This window comes from Amphiura filiformis, chromosome 19 (genome assembly GCF_039555335.1).
Source record: "Amphiura filiformis chromosome 19, Afil_fr2py, whole genome shotgun sequence".
NCBI lineage: Eukaryota > Metazoa > Echinodermata > Ophiuroidea > Amphilepidida > Amphiuridae > Amphiura > Amphiura filiformis.
The window spans coordinates 23,088,200-23,107,418 of record NC_092646.1 but is presented as its reverse complement, the minus strand read 5'-3'; the positions used below and the strand labels follow the sequence as shown (position 1 = coordinate 23,107,418).

The window sequence follows — 19,219 nt, the reverse complement described above, 5'->3', positions numbered from 1 at the left end:
TTGTTGGCAAAGGTGGTTAAAGGCAGGTTCTTGTAATCCCTTTTCAGTCTACATATGTCGCTATTTGGTATTGACAGAGCAGTATCCGGGCGTACCGTACTTCAAGATAAAGTCTTGACATCTTTTCCTCTTCTTCTATTTCACTAGCACTATCTAGGTTTTGGTCTACCTCATCTGCAGTTGTGAAAGGCCCACCGAGATCTTTCAGTTTCTGAAGATCCTTATTTATGATTGGAATCTGAAACAGGAAGCGCTTACCAAGGAAAGTCTAACTGTCAAAGAAATCGCAAATGTTAGGGTGGAATCCCCCGGTGGATAGAAGAAGAAATAAGGATCTTCAGAAACTGAAAGATCTCGGTCGGTGGGCCTTTCACAACTGCAGATGAGGTAGACCAAAACCTAGATAGTGCTAGTGAAATAGAATGCAGATGAGGCAGACCGGCCCGGGGGCACTTCAATATGAAATGTATCATAGATAGTGAAGTCTCCTTAACTATTTATGAATGGATAGGTGTAGCCATGTAGGGCTGGTACTTTCGCACCAAGTGGCATTCGGTAAGAGCAAAATATCAAAAATATGGGGTCATTGGGTGAGAGTGTGGTTTTTGGCATTCGGTGAGAGCAAAATTGACAAAACATGGGGTTATTGGGTGAGAGACGGACCATTCCGATCTAAATTAGAGAGGCGAGAGGTGAGAATATAACCTTTTTTTAAATGGGGTCGTTGGGTGAGAGCCAAAAGAAGCCTCGGAAAATTGATGTTTTTAAAGTTCTAAATGGCTTCAAATGGCTTGTTATTTGCAAAGAAGTTACAAAATCAGTGATAGATCATGTAGATGATGTGTTGCTGTTCAAATGGAAATATAAGGGTCTTTGGGTGACAGATCGAAAGGAAATATGGGGTCTTTGGGTGAGAGAGCATGTGCTCTAAAAGATATGGGATGGGGTCTTTGGGTGATAGCGATGTTGAAAAGGGGGTCTTAACAGCCCTAACTACGCGTCCCCTCCAAAGTTTGGGGGCCCCCCCCCCCCCCCGTAGACCAGCACCTAGCTGGTTTATTTGATTATTTGATTTCAAAATCAAGTTGATTTATATGTTAAGATAGGTCAGCTACATATTTTAAGAGGTGCAGAAAAAAAAGTTGGTGCTAATTCCACCCCCTACCACAAGGGGCATAGAAAAAAATGGAACCAAATTTTTATTATTTCAGGTTTAAGGATGCCAGTAGCAAAAGAAAATCCCAAACCCATAGGGGACCGTTCGCAAACACTTGTTAGGGGGGCCTGATGCAAAAAGGGGGGATATGAAATTTGTTGACCCTTCTAAGGGGTGCCCTGAAAAAAAATGACCACAAATTTTCCTGGAAAAATGACCACAAATTTTCCTGGAAAAATTGACATATGCTTTTCTATGGGGATGACCCATAGTTTTCATGTCAAAAAGGGGGGGGGCCTGAAATTTTTGAGATCTTAAAAGGTGGGGGCCCAAAAATTTTTCGCGATGACATTTTTTGCATCAGGCCCCCACCCTAACAAGTGTTTGTGAACGGTCCCTAGTGCCTTCTACTATGGATGATATACTTTAAACGTGTCAGTACATTATTATCATCAGCAAAATACTTAGAGACATTCCTGGAAATGTATGATATTGATGTTCCTGGTAAACATGTTAAAAAACAGAGAGAATAATAATAATAATAAAAATAGAAGAAAAAAAAGATAACCATAATAATTATGTGTGTGTGTTTATGGCTCATTTGAATTTTGGTAAGTTGGGTAACATATAATATTAATTAAATATATTTCACTTTTTAAGAATATTACTGAGAGGGACGAACCAGAAGTCGCTATTTGGATGTTAAGTCCACCATCCTATTGTGTACTTAAATTATTAATTTGTGACCTATGACAAAATTTATATAAGTGTTCTGTCCCTATATTTCAAAACACCTATTTTTTGCTGAAATTTGATTTACCAGAAAGCTTTTGAACTCATTATTGCGCAAAACATCTATTTTGGACATCAGCAGTTCTGGTTCTAAACCATTATTTATATGCAATGGTATTTTGTTACACATCTTATTAAGGGCTGGGGTATGAGCGTTTGGACAGTATTTATTGTGGGACATTAGAGCACATCAGACATATCGAATTGCATTCTGAATACGAAGAATGTCATTCTGATATCAAATAATTTTGATTTTTGAAATTAGCCATTTAATACACATTTTATGGCAAATCATTAAAATTGATATTTTTGATATTTAACAGTACTTGAAGTAAACTTTATAAATCTGATGATTTATACTTAAAGTGTATGTCGATTGGGATGAAAAGCCGACGATCAATTGAACATTTTGACTTTTTCAGTATTGAAGATATGGATTTTTTTCCCAAAACACCCAAAAAAATTAGGTCTTTTTGGGAAAAAAATCCATATCTTCAATATGAAAGGTCAAAATTTTCAATTGACCGTCGGCTTTTCCTCCCTGCTACATACACTTTAAGGATATGTCATTAGATTTATATCATTTACTTCGAGGACTGTTATATATCAAAAATTTGAAAAATATCGAATTTTTATAATTTGTCATAAAATTTGTATTATATTGTGATTTTCAAAAAATGAAAATTGTTTGATATCAGAAAGACATGCTTCGTATTCAGAATGCAATTCGATAGGTCTGAGGTGCTCTCATGTCCCACAAAAAATACTGTCGAAACGCAATAAACGCTCATTTTAGATCCCTTAAGGCAGGGTTGGCAATAAGTTTTCATAATGACGGTTACTTTGAATTTATTGCTTATTCCCCGCACCCTCTCCCATGTTACCCTCCCACAGAGTTCATAATTATTGCACAACCAGAAACTATAGTTTTTAAATGTAGACATTCCACACGTATGTCTATTGAAAAATTTATGAGCAGATGGAGGGAGATGGGATAAGGGCCAAGAGCCTCTACTGCAATAATCTTCAAAATTTCAAAATTATTCGGAATTTTAAACCACAACAAAGTAGGCCTATTCCTCTGAACCACGAAAAAGCCCCTTCTCTTCCTGCAGTAGACTTTACATTACTGGCAATAACCAGGAGCGGACCCAGTTCGTCCCTGTACTCCGTGTATCCGTCGTCACTTTAGCACAAAAATATCGTAAATTTTGTAAAATATGCGATGATTTATTGAACGCACAAGAAAGTGTCATTTTTCAAAATATATTCGCTGAATGGGTGCAACAAAAATTGAAGATCTGTTCGTCTATGAATCAATAAATGTGCATATCCAATTATTCATCATGCACGTATGCTCGAAAGTCTTTACAGAAATCAGTGCGCATAGTAAATCGGTGTTAGGACTAGTCGTAGGCCCTACGCGTTTCTGTCAAAAAAACATGTGAGGGTTTCGAGAAATCGATTGAAATTAGAAATGGGTCTTTTTCCTCTGAAATTGTCAAAAAATGATATTCAAAAAGGGGATGTTTTCAAAGTTTGCCAACAATCATGAGCACCCACGGATACACGGAGTGTGGGCGCCTACAAAAGGGACTTTGACCATTTCTTGGCAATTTTGATAAAATGTTGAAAAATGTTACAACTCCGATCGATCATACCCCTTCGAGCTCATATCAGAATTTCCAGTAGGCCTAGAGTCGTATTTACCGTGAAAATTGGGGTAAACGAAGCACGAGCAAGACAACCGCTCCTCCTTGCAATAACTCCCCTGTTACTGCCCCTCCGTCCCTCACTTTTATATACGCTAAGCCTACTAAATAAGCAAAGCCATACTGGAAAGGCCTAATGACTTGTCGAAACAACGTTAATAAACGTAGGGCCTATACTTTCTTTAGCAGTCATTCTTTCAAATTCCCGTTGGCCTACTTTAAATTAAAAAGAAATTATAATCAAGAAAGAAAACACATAAATAAACATAAATATGTAGGCCTATTAATGTATAAATGACGAATAAGTTTGTGTACAGGGTGTTTCAAGATTGATCTCTTGTCACATTTTCATCGGACTACCATAGAAAACCCGCGATCGATGATGTGCGGCCTCTGATGACGCTGTTGCGCATGTGCAGTTCAATTAGTCCATGGATTGACCGTTAGATCTCACGTTAGTCCAGGCCTAACTCGCAATCTGAAAAGATAGTCCGCGGATTAACTTTCAGATCGCGAGTTAGGCCTGGACTAGTTAGTCCAGCTTTTGTGAATACCAATTAGTCCAGGTCCGTGGACCATCCTTAGACCAGGACTAACTAGTCCAGGACTAGGGATAATCCAGGACTAAAGTTAGTCTCCTTTTGTGAATACCGGCCAATACCTCTCAGTTGTTGACAAGTGTCCCATCCGATAGTTGCGTCACATCCTGCGGCATAGGAGAGCGTGGCCTAGCGGTTAAGGCATAGGACTGTGAATCCGAGGGTCAAGGGTTCGAATCCCAGGTCCGGCTCTTTGTGTCCTTGAGCAAGGCACTTCACTCTACTTGCTTAGTGCTTCGGAGGGCACTTTAAGGTTGGTCTGAACCCTGGAATTATGGAAACTTTCGGGCCTCATAACTTCTAAATTGTTGGTCTAAAGTATATAAAAGTATACATATTTAAAATGGCAAAGACTTGATAAGTTCATCTGTGAGGTCAAATTTGGGCCAAAATGGCACTTTTGGCCCAAAATCCCAAAAATAACGGTTTTTGGCCCACTTCTTTTTCGTGCATCATAACAAAAAAATTCTTGGGCCAAAATGGTTTTTTTCTTAATTTTTAAAAACTAGATCAAAATATCTGGGACCCGTTTTTTCATTTTTTTGAATTTTGACCAATTTCACCAAAAATATTTGAAATTTGTGCCAAAATCGGGTTTTTTTATGATTTTTTGAAAAATCAGCATTTTTTGACCATTTTAAGCAAATTTCTCAAAGTTAGTCGAAATTCAAAATAATGAAAAAACAGGTCCTAGATATTTTGATCTTGACTTACTTTTTGACTTAAAGCCGTCCTCCTGAGGTAGGTCTCGGAGATGGCTTCCCAACTAGTTTGAGTCTCCACAGCTGTCTGTTGGTGGCCAGATGTCCTGCCGCTGCAATTGATGGTATTCCTGTCTCTGAACAGAAGTGCTTGATATCCTCTCGAGCCACTTTTTTCCGGTCTTCCTCTGGGTCTGTTGCCTTCTATGTGACCTTCAAGCAGGATTTTTGGATATCGGGTGTTGTTCATTCTTTTCACATGACCAAAATATTTGAGTTTTTGGTCATGATAGTTGTAGTCAGTTCTTTGTAGTAATGTAGTCGCTCCCTGATGCTAGTATTTCGGATTCTGTCTCTACGCGTGTGACTCCTAATATTTTCCTCAAGCACGCCATTTCAAATACTTGCAGTCTCTGTTCATCTGATTTCTTGAGTGTCCAGGTTTCGCACTATATGTGATGATGGATAGGACCAGTACTCGGTATAATTCAAGTTTGGTTGAATATTTGATGTCTCTCGACTTCCAAATGGGGTTCAGCTTCTGCATGGATCCCATAGCAAGACCAATCCTACGTGTGGTATCGTTTTAATTGCTGGGGGGGTCTGATATTACCCCTCCCAGGTATCTGAAATCCTCCACCTGCTTGAGGGCTTCCCGCCAATCAGAATATCAAGTTTCACTTTTTCTCTGTTGATGACCTGGACTTCAGTTTTGCTGATATTAATAGTAAGTCCAAACTTCTTGCTGAGAGTATCAACTCTTGTAACCAGAAACTGTAGGTCTTCTTTTGTTTCAGCCAGGAGGACAATATCGTCTGCGGCGGAGGTTGTTGATGTACTGCCCTTGCACTTTTGCACCTATCTGTTCGTCTTGGATAGCCAACCTTAACACTAGTTCCAGCAGAATGTTGAAAAGTTGTGGAGACAGTATGCATCCTTGATGAACTCCTGTCCTAGTGGTAAACCAAGGTGTAAGCTCTCCATTGACTCTTACAGTGCTTTGAGATGTTCCATAGAGTGACGGGTAGCCCAGGTGTCGCATGGCTTGCCACAGACCCTCTTGCCATACAGTGTCGAAGGCCTTCTGGTAGTCTATATAGCAGCAGTACAATGGTTTCTGTTTTTCGTTGTACTTTTCAGCCAGTTGTCTTAGGGTGAAGAGTTGGTCTATGGTGCTCCTTCCCGGTCGGAAGCCTGCTTGGGATTCAGCAAGTATTTCCTCTGTTCGGGTTTGCATTCTTTTTATGGAGTATGCTACAGAATACTTTTCCTGCAAGGCTAAGGAGGCTGATCCTCTGTAATTGGAGCAGTCTAACTTGTCCTTTTCTTATAAATTGGAACAATAACAGCTCTTCCCCAGTCTTCTGGAATTTCCCCCGTGTCCCATATTCTGTTGCACAGTTTGTGTATAATCCTGACACCTGGTTCTCCTGTAGCTTTCAGTTCCTCTGCTGAGATCCCATCAAAACCAGGGATTTGCCTGTTTTGAGATGACCGATGGCTGCTCGAACTTCGTCTATCAGGATGTTTGCTTCCTCCCCTTCTTCAGGAATGGTTGGAATTGTTTGGAGGATGGAGGTGTCATCAGGACTGACTTTGTTGAATAATTCTTCAAAACTTTCTTTCCATCTATCCTTGACTTCCTTATCTTCAGTTAGCACGTTGCCATTTTTGTCTTTGACACTTGACATCGATGTTGAGCGAGTCCCTGTGATTGTTTTTATGGTGGCATAAATCTGCTTGGTTTTCTTTGCTTCATGCGCATCATCCACATCTTTGCACACTTCACGCAGCCAGTTGTCTTTACACTCTTTCGACTTCCGTTTTATTTCCCTATTTAGAAAGTTGTACTTGGGTTTCAGAGTAGGGTCCTCCAAGCGCTGCAGTTTCACTTTACTTCTCTGTCTGCTTAACTCTAGGACCTCAGTACTTATCCATGGCTTCTGTTGTTGTGGTTTTTTCTTTCCAAGAAGTTTATCAGAAGTTTCATTGATTGTATTTCTGATGTCATTCCATAGGTCTTCAATCTCGACATCAGTATCTGGGATGTTTAATAGGGGTTTGAATCTACCACCTATTGTCACTTCATATGACTCTCTAATCTCTTCCGATTTGAGTTTTGTAACCTCGTAGCGAGGAAGTCTGTTTGCCTTTGGTTTCACTTTCAGCTTGAGTTTTAGATCAGCAAGGACCATCTGATGGTCTGATCCAATATCGGCGCTAGGGTAGCTCCGTGAGTTTGATATGCTGCTATTCCATTTTTGTTGAATAAGAATGAAGTCAATTTTGTTCCTTGTTGTACCATCTGGGGATTCCCAGGTCCATTCACGGCTAAACTTTGATTGTTTGAATTTGGTGTTTGATATGCAGAGGTTGTTGGTGGCGCAAAAGTTTAGGAGTTTTTCTCCTCTTTGATTTCTTTCACCACAGCCAAATTTTCCAAGTATACCATTCCATGGTTCCCAATCCTTGCCTACTTTGGAATTGAAGTCTCCCATCACTATCAACATGTCTTGGGATGGGGCTTCATTTATAGTTCGTTGTAGATCTTCATAGAACTCATCCATTTCTTCTTCAGTGTTGCTGGTATTTGGAGCATAGACCTGGATAATTGTTGCTGCTCCTACTTGGGTGCGCAGCCTTGCTGAGATTATTCTCTGAGATATTGGATTATATCCTAAAAGTGACTTCTGTGCATTTTTGTTTAGCACTATAGCCACTCCTTTTCTGTGAAAATCTTCATTGCTTGAGCAAAGAAATTGGAGTCCATCTTGTTTGAATTCTCCTTGTATTGTGAAATGGGTTTGGCGATACCCATCACTTCCCAGTCATAATTATCAAGTTCACTTATAAGCAATTCTAGATTGCCAGTTTGATGCAGTGTGCGCACATTCCATGTGCCAATCCCAATTGATTGCTTTATGCGTTTAAAAAGCCCTCTTTCCGTCAGGGTTATCAGCAGCAGCCCGTCGAATTGGGGATCGGTATGGTGTTCCCCTGATGAAGGAAGATCATCATCCCTTCCAATACGCTTTGAGGTTGATGCGTCATCATGCTCTTGGCTTTCCAGGCCCTGAGGAAATCGTGACTGGTTAATATCAGGGCTTTAACCCTGGTGCTGTAAATTCGACTCATCATGTTGTTGGGTTTAGTGGTCTTTTTATACCAAAGCGGGGCGAAGGACCTTGACTTCTCTCCCTGCAGGTCACTACCAGCTGGAAATCAGTAGATTGATGTAGACTCAACAAATGCCCAGCCACCCTGGTCTGTCCGTCCCCATTGAATTAAATCAAAGGGTTAACAACCCCTGCCACTTGAAGGTAGACCAGGACGCTTACTCGTTATCTCACAAGTCGGTTGTCCACCTAACTCTCACGTGCTATACTACGTGCTGATACTACTCTATCTACACTAGCACTCGTTACCGGGGACGTCTCCTCCTTGTATGGTCCATCACACAAGTGTATTAGGATAAGTATGGTCCTTCATACACAAGTGAGGTAAGAGACTACAGGTTTAGGGAGATATTTTGATCTAGTTTTTAAAAATTAATAAAAAAAAAATTTTGGCCCAAGAATTTTTTTGTTACGATGCACAAAAAAGAAGTGGGCCAAAAACCGTTATTTTTGGGATTTGGGGCCAAAAGTGCCATTTTGGCCCAAATTTGACCTCACAGATGAACTTATCAAATCTTTGCCATTCTAAATATAATACTTTTATATGCTTTGGACCAACAATTTAGAAGTTATGAGGCCCGAAAGTTTCCATATTTCCAGGGTTCAGACCAACCTTAAGCTGTCGGTCCCGTGTACATGCATATTTTCTCACATTAATGTAGTGTGCACGTTAAAGAACGTCACAGGCTATTCGAAAAGAGCAGGGGATCATCCCGGTACTGTTGACTGTACTTCAAAAATACAATCATTAACTCTAGGTTCCAGAGTTCTCCTCGCCTGGTTACAAATGTAGCGTTGAGGAGTATCAAAGCAGAAGCAGAAGCATAGCTTTGTGCTACCATATTTGAATTGAAACTGGGGCGGGGCTTTCGTAATTGACATCAGAATCACCGGGCTTCGTTGAACGAATATTTGGAAGTGAGATCTGAAACAGATTGGACCAGTCGAGGATTCAGCGCTCAATGTACTTTCGCGTTCACTAACATGACTAATAATACGAGTATGTTTCTATACTGTGTAATCAGTGGCGTCGATTTGTGGATGAAGAGGAATGGGTTTTTGGCATTGAGAAAACTAAGGGGGGGGGGTTACAGGAATAGGGCATTATGTATAGAGAGTCAACGTATACAGCTGTAGGCTAATGATACCAGAAAAGTTGAGACTTTTAAATTTCAAGTTTATTTAATAGTTACTTACCACTAATAATACCAAAATAAATACATGTAGGCGGAATGTCAACTCGTCTTTCCTTTGGGAAGAAGAAAATGATGTAGACATATTCGTATATGACAGCAGATCATGTTATGTTTATACAGCAGCGGCGTTAATCCGTATTGCTAGCTATTACATGTAAGCTTATTACATGTATATCCTGGGTTTATATACAACTACAGCAAAATTATCCTTGACACCACGCGACAGGTAGGTAGAGCTGCGGCAGAGAAATGGATTCTGTGCACAGACGGCCGTTGACAATACACGTCGGCCTCACTGGAATTTCCCAAATCTAAATATAGCCGTGACAGATAACAGGTAGCAGGTGGATTTTCTCGACGCTTCTCATTGGCTCCTGCACCGCCAGATATGGCGGGCTATTCTGCATATTCACTGTGATTGGACTATGATCGTTCACGTGATTTAAAAGTAGTAAATGCGTCAAAAAGTCAGCAAACCCAAAACCGCAACCACGAAATTTAGCGGTGTCGGATGTCGTTCATTCCGATCCGATCTTGTGTAAAACTAAAAGTAGTCTGGTTCTGATTCTAGTTTCATACAGTTCAATGGGGAAAATGAACCGCCAGCAGCAGCGGAACTTCGTAGTTTAGTTCACATCTTCATCTCCATTATGATTTATAGGCCTATAGGCCTACTACTACTTCACGTGGTCCATACCAGGATAATACTGTAACGGGATTACTGTCATGATTCTCGTCAAAGGCCTAACCCTAAAGATAAAATGTATCAAATGCGAAGCAGCAAGCAGGTAACCGTGAAGGGAAAAGTAGTCCTACTGCTAAGCGTGATGATGACGACACAGGTAAGCCAATTTATAATTACCGTACTAGAGGTATACCCGTATGGCCATATGCATAACAGCAACACAGGCAGCAAGTGCAATTGTTTATACCATGGTCACTGACTTTTGAAAATTCACATTTTCGCGGATTTTGAGCCCAATCCTTTACCGATCGCAACCAAATGTGATCCCCGCATTCGACCGAAAGTAGCTTAGGACACTCCCCATATTTTCCTTTATCTCTCGTATAAATTACAGCCTAATCGGACCAAGTTTAAAAATTGACCTTTGACCTTCGACCTCCGATTTCGACCGAAGGTAGTGTAGGACACTCCTCATATTTTCCTTGATCTCCCATATGAATTACAGCCCAATCGGACCAAGTTTAAAATTTGACCTTTGACCTTCGACCTCCGATTTTGACCGAAGGTAGGGTAGGACACTCCCCATATTTTCCTTGATCTCCCGTATGAATTACAGCCCAATCGGATCAAGTTTAAAATTTGACCTTTGACCTTCAACCTCCGATTTCGACCGAAGGTATCTTAGGTCACTCCCTGTATTTTCCTTGATCTCCCGTATGAATTACAGCCCAATCGGACCAAGTTTAAAATTTGACCTTTGACCTTCGACCTCCGATTTTGACCGAAGGTAGCTTAGGACACTCCCCGTATTTTCCTTGATCTCCGGTATGAATTACATAGCATGAACCCACATGAATTTTGACCTCTGTTTGATGACCTTTGATGGCTGTTTCACCCCGTTGACCCCATATGACCTTTGACCCAGGATGACCGTTGACCTTGGATGACATTAATTAATTTAATTAATGTATGCATGTATTTATTTTACTGACTACTCCCTTTCTTACTTAAAGGGTTAATATAAACACTGTATAGAGCGAGTATATACATGTACAGAATGCATCAGAGCTATTTATAGATGAACAGACAGTGCACACAGGGTGGCACTGTGGATTTAGGATTTTTAACAAAGATCCACATTTTCGCCGATTTTGAGCCCAATTCATTACCGATTTCAACCAAATGTGACCTCCGCATTCCCCTAGCATCAAGGATTCCACCCACCGAGTTACAGACCAATCGGACCAAGTTTAAAATTTGACCTTTGACCTTCGACCTCTGATTTCGACCGAAGGTAGCTTACGACACTCCCGTATTTTTCTGCATCCCCGTATGCGAAAAGATTCAGAAAAATGTATGTGTCCCGGTATGTTTCTGATGCGGTTCCCGTTTCAAGTTCAACAACACCTTTCAAGAACATCACAAAACATTTTTTTTGATCATATAGTAGGCCTTTCACCCAGGTATTTTCCCTGCCCCCACTTTTAAGGCAAACCTAGTACTAGTCACTACAAGGAACTATAGTAGTACATTGTCTCTGGACAGCGGCTCGAATTTTGAGCCATACAAGTTAAAGTGGTCAGTGGTGAACATTTATAATCATCGCTCATTCCTTCCCCTTCCATTAAATTACTTTCCCCTAAATAATTTAGGTAAGTAATTGAATACATGAATACAAAACCCACCCAAGTCCATGGGAAGTGATTTTGAGAGAAAAACCTGTGTATCATTTTAATTCCTTAAGTTAGATTTGCCTGGTCAATATGGTAAGTTTTATGTGCAAATGAATGGATTAAACTATATAAAGTATGACGATTAGCATTTCAGGGACTTTGTATAAAGGGTTCATTTTAAATTTTGGACTTGGGTGGTTTTTTTAATCATACAAAGACAACAACGTTGGAATGAGATTACCGCTAGTAAGATAATACAAAATAAAGCACACAGGTATGTATAATGTTGATAAGCATTCTGCCATGTAATATAAACCACACACGTTCCTTTATTAAACCCATATCAAAAGTCACTGAATGTGTTACAAGTGGACTTTTATACATACTGGATTTCAATCAATGTGTTACAAGACTCAAATCACGGAATTGGGTGGTTCTTTCATACATGCTATTTCTCACATGCTCAATAGACACAGATGATGAATTTGAGTTGTTCTTTCATACATATGACAGGCGCTAGGCCTATGTATAGCAACAATTTCCCATGCTGAACTCAATTTGGCCAACGTATATTTTCCCTTTTCTTTCTTAAGTTTACCTTTCTTCCACTTTCTCTCATTCCTTCCCCTTCCATTAAATTACTTCCCCTTTTCTTCCTGAAATTTTCCTTCTCTTTCCGTCTTCTTCATATTCTTCAATTTCTTCCCTTTCTCTCATTCCTTTCCCCTTCCATTATTACACTCACTTAAATTCCTTCCCCTCAATTAGTATATTCTCAATCACTTTCCGTTCCCTTCCTTAAATATCCTTTCCCTCTTCATAATCTTCAATTTCTTCCCCTTTCTTACACTCGAGCTTTGCTCTTTTTTTGGTCATACTTTCATTAGGCCATCTGAATGGAATCCTGTGTCTCAAAGCTTGCGAGAAATTGACAACCTAATGCCGAATGCAGTGTTTTTTACTGTATTTTTTTTTAATTTTAATTTTGTTATGTTTCAGTACAGGATTTCGGACAAGCATTTTGTGCAAAAAATATCCAGTGTTGCAAATGATGGAATAGCAGACAAAAAAGTCACTGCTACAAACTATTATTCTTCTCTTTCATTATTTTCGTGTCCAAAGTTTGCGAAAAAATCAAAAACTTGAAATCAAATACGAAATTTTGATATTTATTTTCGCCTTTTTGTTTGAAAAAAATAGATAGTGATAAAAAACAAAAATGAATTTCTTGATTTTCAAAGAGGACTAAGCGCACGATTTTACTAATGCGCGCGGCAGCTTTGAGACACATGATTTAATTAAGATGGCCTTATGTATTATAATAATATATATATTTTCTTTGCGTTGTTAATTGATATGGTAAATAAATAAACTAAACTAAACTCCTTCCCCTTCTGCAAGAATTGCTTCCCCATAAAAGTTGTTTTCTTTACAACAACAACAACAAACCCGCATTTTTATAGCACCTTACGCGTACACCTCAAGGCGCTGAACAAAAGAAAGACAAACCAATACATTACTAAAAAACCCTTAATACCTTAAATCGTACAGTTTACACAGAAATTTATATGAAATACACACTGGCAATAATTAAAAGCACACAAGATAATTTGTTAAAAACCTGCAGCAGAATGTATACAAAGCAGGATCCAATGCACAAAGTCAATGTTCAAATGATGAAGATTGCACAAAATATAAAATTAATATTTTCTTCTTCCATCTTTCGTTCCCCTTTTCCTATTTCTACCCCATCCCTCTTAGACTTCCTTTTTTTCATTTCCCTCTTTTTTTATTATTCTTGTTTCCTCTCTGTTGCTTTTCCTTCCCTCTTGACCTTTTCTTTCCCAAATTCCCTCTTCCCTTTCTCTTCTTCCTTTCCCTTTCTTTCTTATTTCCATCTTTCCTTTCCTTTTTCCATTTCTTTTTTCGTTTCCCCTTTCCTTTCTTTTTTGCCCTTGTCCTCCAAAATTTCCCCCCAGATTTTTCCAGGGTGAGCAAGTCGCCCACCTCTAGCTTCGCCACTGATTATTATTTATTTTAATTATTTATATGCAGCATTTAGTTGGTGACCATTATATAATGAATAGGGAACACCACAGAAGATGAGCAAGCCACAGATATGTTGAACTTGAATTTTTTTTTTATATCCTAATTTACTTAGGCCTACATGATTTACTCAGCATGCATACTTATGACCACCAGCAGTAGAATTAAGGATCTGAAGGGGCACAGCAACTTTTTTAGGGCAAATTGATAATTGCCTTGGATTTTCACTGAAAAGGCAAGGCAGCATGGCAGTTTGTAATATTTCAAGAGGGCATCATGGCAACTGATGAAAATTTGAGAACAATTTCTCAAAAGTGAAGAAAACACACACAAACATAGATAGATAGATGATTTTATAATGAAGGGGCAGGGCTGGGGCACCGACGGCAACTTCATTAGAGGGCACGGCAAGTGACTGCCTTGGTAAAGGACATATTTTGAGGGCATTACGGCAGTGGGGATGGGCACCGATGGCAAAATGCCATGGGTGCTGTGGGTTAATTCGAGGGCTGGTAGTGTGGGTCATCATATTGGGGGGGCACGGGTCTGATTAGGGGACACAAGCCATTTTTTGGCAATTTTCCTATGGGATTTTGCAATCGATAGGGGGGGGGGAGGGGGCACACCACTGATGACCAGAGTGGTTTCTCATGTTCTCGGTTATGATAGACTAGACAAACTGCAAAACATGCCTTTGAAGTTGATGCACCCAAAAACTGATGACACATCCCGATTTCTGGAATTACGTAGCTGATTCATTTTACTCAAAATATTATGCTTGATTTGTTTTCTATACCATTATACAGCTAAATTATCCAAATTTGCGGTTGTTTTGTTTGCCTTTTCCACCTCATTTACGTTATACTATAGGCTGAAAATGCTGTCCAAGTTAGTGTCACAGTGGGTAATCATGGTAATCAATGATGAACTATTCCCTACTTAGCATGCTTAGTTGTGCTATCTACTGAAGACAGGAAATACAAAAAGTGACAAGGCTTTAGCATACTTTGGTGTGAAATAATATCATGAAGGGGAAGTTATTGAATTTTTCTTCTCTATTTCTACCCCACTATATTTTTGATTTAGTACCAGTGGCGCCACTCGAGGGAGGGGGTAGGGGCAAAGGGTGAATTTGTCCCCCTAAATATTTTTCTTACCCCCCCACTTTTAACCAAAATTACGAAAATTTTCACTTTTTGCAACAATTTTGGCCAAAATTTGTTGATTTTACTTTTACCCCCCCCTTCACTTTGTCCTCCCCCGAAAAGAAAAAAAATTCCTGGTGCAGCCAGTGCTTAGTACCTTTTTTTTTATATGTGCCATTAGCCTTTGTTGCATTAAATCAAAAATTTATCAAAGTAACAAATAAATAATGAAATTTATCTGTTTCAACTCTTTTAGGTAATCCAAGTTATCAGTTCTGATGATGCTACTGATGTGTTGACACAAAGAAATGATGAGGATACAGCAAAGACAGGCCTGGGTATTAGTGGTGATGACGTTTTGGCCAGGGGTAAGCGAGGTGTTTGCCCAACCAGTCCAGTTGGCCAGGTATTGTATTGGGCCATTCCAGATAAAACATGCACCCTCCCTATAGAGGGCGCTTAGCTATGCATGACTGAACACATCCCACAATGCTCCCTGTCCAAATAAGATTACATAATAGAGTAAATGAAACTTTGACCTCATGAATATAACAGTCCACTATGACAAGGAATATTGACCAGTTCTTGGTTTAAGTCTATAAAATGATCCATGCAGCTTGATGGTGTAAAATGTAGACTGGTATGAAGACCTAGATATTGTGTAAATCACCCCCCCTTCAAAAATGGAACAAAAACTTAATCAAATGTAATAATTGTCTAAACCTTAGGTCAATCCATGTAATTGTGTTAGCTAATCCTAATCCTAAACCTAATCCTAACCCTAATTAAAATTACATGAAGCAATATTGAACCAAACCTGGTCAGAAGAAGAATTTCTATGCACCCCCCCCCCCCTTCCAAGATGCATCCAGTTAGTGCGAATGTGTTTTACACAAAGTGCCCGGCCCAACTTACTAATAATTAGCAGACGACGTGAGGGCCAGACCAGAGCACCACCACAAGCTTCCGAGTCAAATTGTGTAACCATAAAATAGGCCTCTTAAAAATTGAGCTTATTTGTTACATTTTTCAAGAAATATGTGACTCGGATACATTGTTTTGATGCCATATTAAAACTGGGATGGTGTCGGTGAAAGTACATGCTGAGAAAATGATTTTAAATCTGTTCAGCTGGACTACTTTAAATGCAATAGGGCAAATAGATATCCTTGAATATGATGGTGGTGACTAGTTTGTATACAGTACAGAGATGGTTTGAGTTCGATATGCAATATCTGGATTGATTATTCCAAAGTGCTCTTGTTTTTATTAATCAATCAATCAATCAATCAGTCTTTATTTCATTCAAAATACAACAATACAATAACAGCTAAACAACACATTTGAATGAGGAGATGCTCAGAAGGCCAAAAAGGCCTGAACAAGCACCCCCTTAACCTTAACCTACGTTTCTTAATTTGTCTAATAAAATACAATTACATACATACAAACACCCCCCCCACCCTCTTTCATACATTCATGTAGAAACGAACTAAGCAGGAAAAATGATGAATAAAGAACATGCAGAATATAAGTGTAAGACAAATTAGGATTTCATAACATATGCTCACGTATATCGCAAAAGAAAGCTGACATTTTGTGAATATAGTATAGAAGCTAAAAGATCGGTTAATTTTAATCGATTTTTTGTTTTAAAAGGGAGAAAAATAAAACTAAGTAAATCAAAACTAAGAGGTATTAAGTGTACATTTCCATAAGGTTTGTTTTAATTTGGGATCTAAAGAGTTTTACTGATGTAGCCGTTTTGGCGCATCTGTCGATCGAATGCCATTTTCTTGGCCCGGCGGTTCTTATTGTTTTGTTAGCAAACTCTGTTTTTGTAAGACAGATCTTGTAATCTTCAGCGTTTCTTGTGTGATACCTGAGGTGATTCCTCTGCTCAACGAAATAACTATTGAAGGCCTTTGGTAACTGATTGGTATTATACTTGTACATAAAAGTGCTTAGTTCGAGATCATAACTATCATAAACATTAAGCAAATTGTAATTCTTGAAAATAGGAGCTGAGTGACTTAAAAAGTGACTATTCGATATCATTCTAAGGGCTTTTTTTGAAGTTTGAAAATCTTTTCCAAATATTTTTGACAAGTATTTCCCCATGCTAAGATACCGTAGTTTATGTAAGGAAGTATTAAAGTACAATATAGTGAATACATTATTCGCTCAGGAACAAAATGTTTCAGTTGGTTTATTACACCAACACCTCTAGATATATTCTTTGAGATGTTGGTAATATGAAATTTCCAAGTTAGATTCTCATCAATTGTCACTCCAAGAAATTTGGTCTTATTCAACCTTTCCAGGATTACATTATCTAATATAATATTATTAGTAACATTGTACAATACGCGTGATGTTTTGTGATTTGTACCAAGCACCATATAATTAGTCTTGCTTGCATTCACTGATAGCTTATTAGCCTTAAACCAATTATTAACTTCTTTTAATTCATTGTTGATAAGATCGTATTTGGACACAATGTCCTTATGTGAATAAGTTATAGTAGTATCATCGGCAAACAAGACAAATTTTAGAATGGTGGAAGTATTTATGATATCATTAACATACAAAATGAACAATAATGGGCCTAGGATGGAGCCTTGAGGTACTCCACATATTATATCTTTATATTCAGATTTACAAGAATTGTAATACACATACTGTTTTCTATTATGTAAGTAATCTTTAAACCATTTTAAAACGTTTCCTCTAAAACCATAATGTTCCAGTTTATGTAATAAAATACTATGGTCGATAGTGTCAAAGGCTTTCGACAAATCTAAGAAAATCCCAACAGTTGTCTCATTGTTTTCGACAGCATTACTAATTTTGTCAATAAATTCCAAGATAGCCATATAGGTAGAATGTTTAGATCTAAAGCCAAATTGCTTATCATTTAGAATTTCATATTTATCAATGTAATGTATGCATCTGTTGAATACAAGCCTTTCAAGTATTTTTGAAAAGCATGGCAGGACAGAAACTGGACGATAGTTGGAGAAAACTTCTGGATTTTCTTTCTTATAAATGGGAATTACCTTTGCGATCTTTAACTCATTTGGTACTACACCAGCAGTAATAGACAGGTTGAATATGATAGTTAACGGAATCGATATTTCCTTTGCAATCCTTTTTACCACGTAATTACCAATAGTATCGTGACCAGCACTCTTGTTTTGATTAAATTTATGTATTATTTTTATAACGTCTTCATTAACAATTGGTTTCATGTACATGCTACTGCTTAATGGGCTCTTTAAATAATCATAGTACTTCTTTGCCATTTGTTGTAATCTTGGAAGCTAATTTAGGTCCGATGTTAACAAAATATTCATTAAATTCATTTGAAATTTTCTGGGGATCTGACACCGTTTCGCCTTCATCATTTTTGAATTTAGCTTGCATATTTCTTTTGTTGTTACGTCCAATAATAATTGTTTTCCAAGTTTTTTGTAGATTGTATTTAACAGATTCAAATTTCTTTTTATAATACTCTCTTTTTGATTTTCGTATTAACGTGTTTAACTTATTTCTATATGTTTTGAATGACTCAAGCGTTTCATCACATGGCTTTTGTATATACCTCTTATACATCTTATTCTTAGTTTTTATACTTTTGAGAAGACCTCTACTTATCCAAGGAAATTTTGGTTCTTTTTTATTATTACTCTTGCATTTTGTCAAAGGCACACATTCATCATATACATTATTGAAAATATGTATAAACTTATTGTAACTATCATTTACATCTTCATTATCCAGTTCAGCATGCCAATTCACATTGGAAAGTTTTTGCTTCAAATTATTTATATTACAAGTATTATGATTCCTCTTATAGAAGTAATTTCTTTCATCAGGCGATGTTTTTCTTACTGCCCGATTTTTGAGTACTATAGTTAATAGATGATCACTGACATCAGTAACTATTATTTCTGAGTTTACATCGTTGTGATTATTTGTAAGTATATTATCAATAATGGTTGCACTATGTTCAGTTATTCTAGTTGGTTTGTAAATTGTTGGCATGAACGAATATGAATAAACAAGATTAAGATACTCATGAGTTTGTTTGTGACAGTCATCCTTTAACAAGTCTATATTAAAATCCCCCATTAGATAGCATTCCTTATTTTCTTTAGTTATTTGATCAAAAATAGGACCAATATCTTTGATGAAATGCTCAATTTTCGTATGTGCACGATAAATGGCACCTACTAACATATTTCGTGTATTTTCTCTTTCTATTTCTACAAAACAAGATTCAAAATTAGAGTTTGAAATACAAAGATCAGACCTCAGTTTATATTTGATTGAAGT

At 38.1% G+C, this 19,219-nt stretch overlaps 1 protein-coding gene and 1 long non-coding RNA gene across 2 annotated transcripts in view; one reads left to right on the top strand and one right to left on the bottom strand.

Annotated features, from left to right (window-relative positions):
• Positions 1-9,615, bottom strand: part of LOC140141064 (uncharacterized) — a 34,683-nt gene extending 25,068 nt beyond the window's left edge. The window contains exon 1 of the long non-coding RNA XR_011857348.1: positions 9,334-9,615. This is a non-coding gene — a long non-coding RNA (uncharacterized lncRNA). The remainder of the gene's footprint in view (positions 1-9,333) is intronic.
• Positions 9,616-9,765: 150 nt separating this feature from the next.
• Positions 9,766-19,219, top strand: part of LOC140141062 (uncharacterized) — a 40,821-nt gene continuing 31,367 nt past the window's right edge. The window contains exons 1-2 of the mRNA XM_072162836.1: positions 9,766-10,174; positions 15,138-15,287. Of these exons, the coding sequence (XP_072018937.1) occupies positions 10,094-10,174; positions 15,138-15,287 (231 nt within the window). The 5' untranslated portion in view covers positions 9,766-10,093. The remainder of the gene's footprint in view (positions 10,175-15,137; positions 15,288-19,219) is intronic.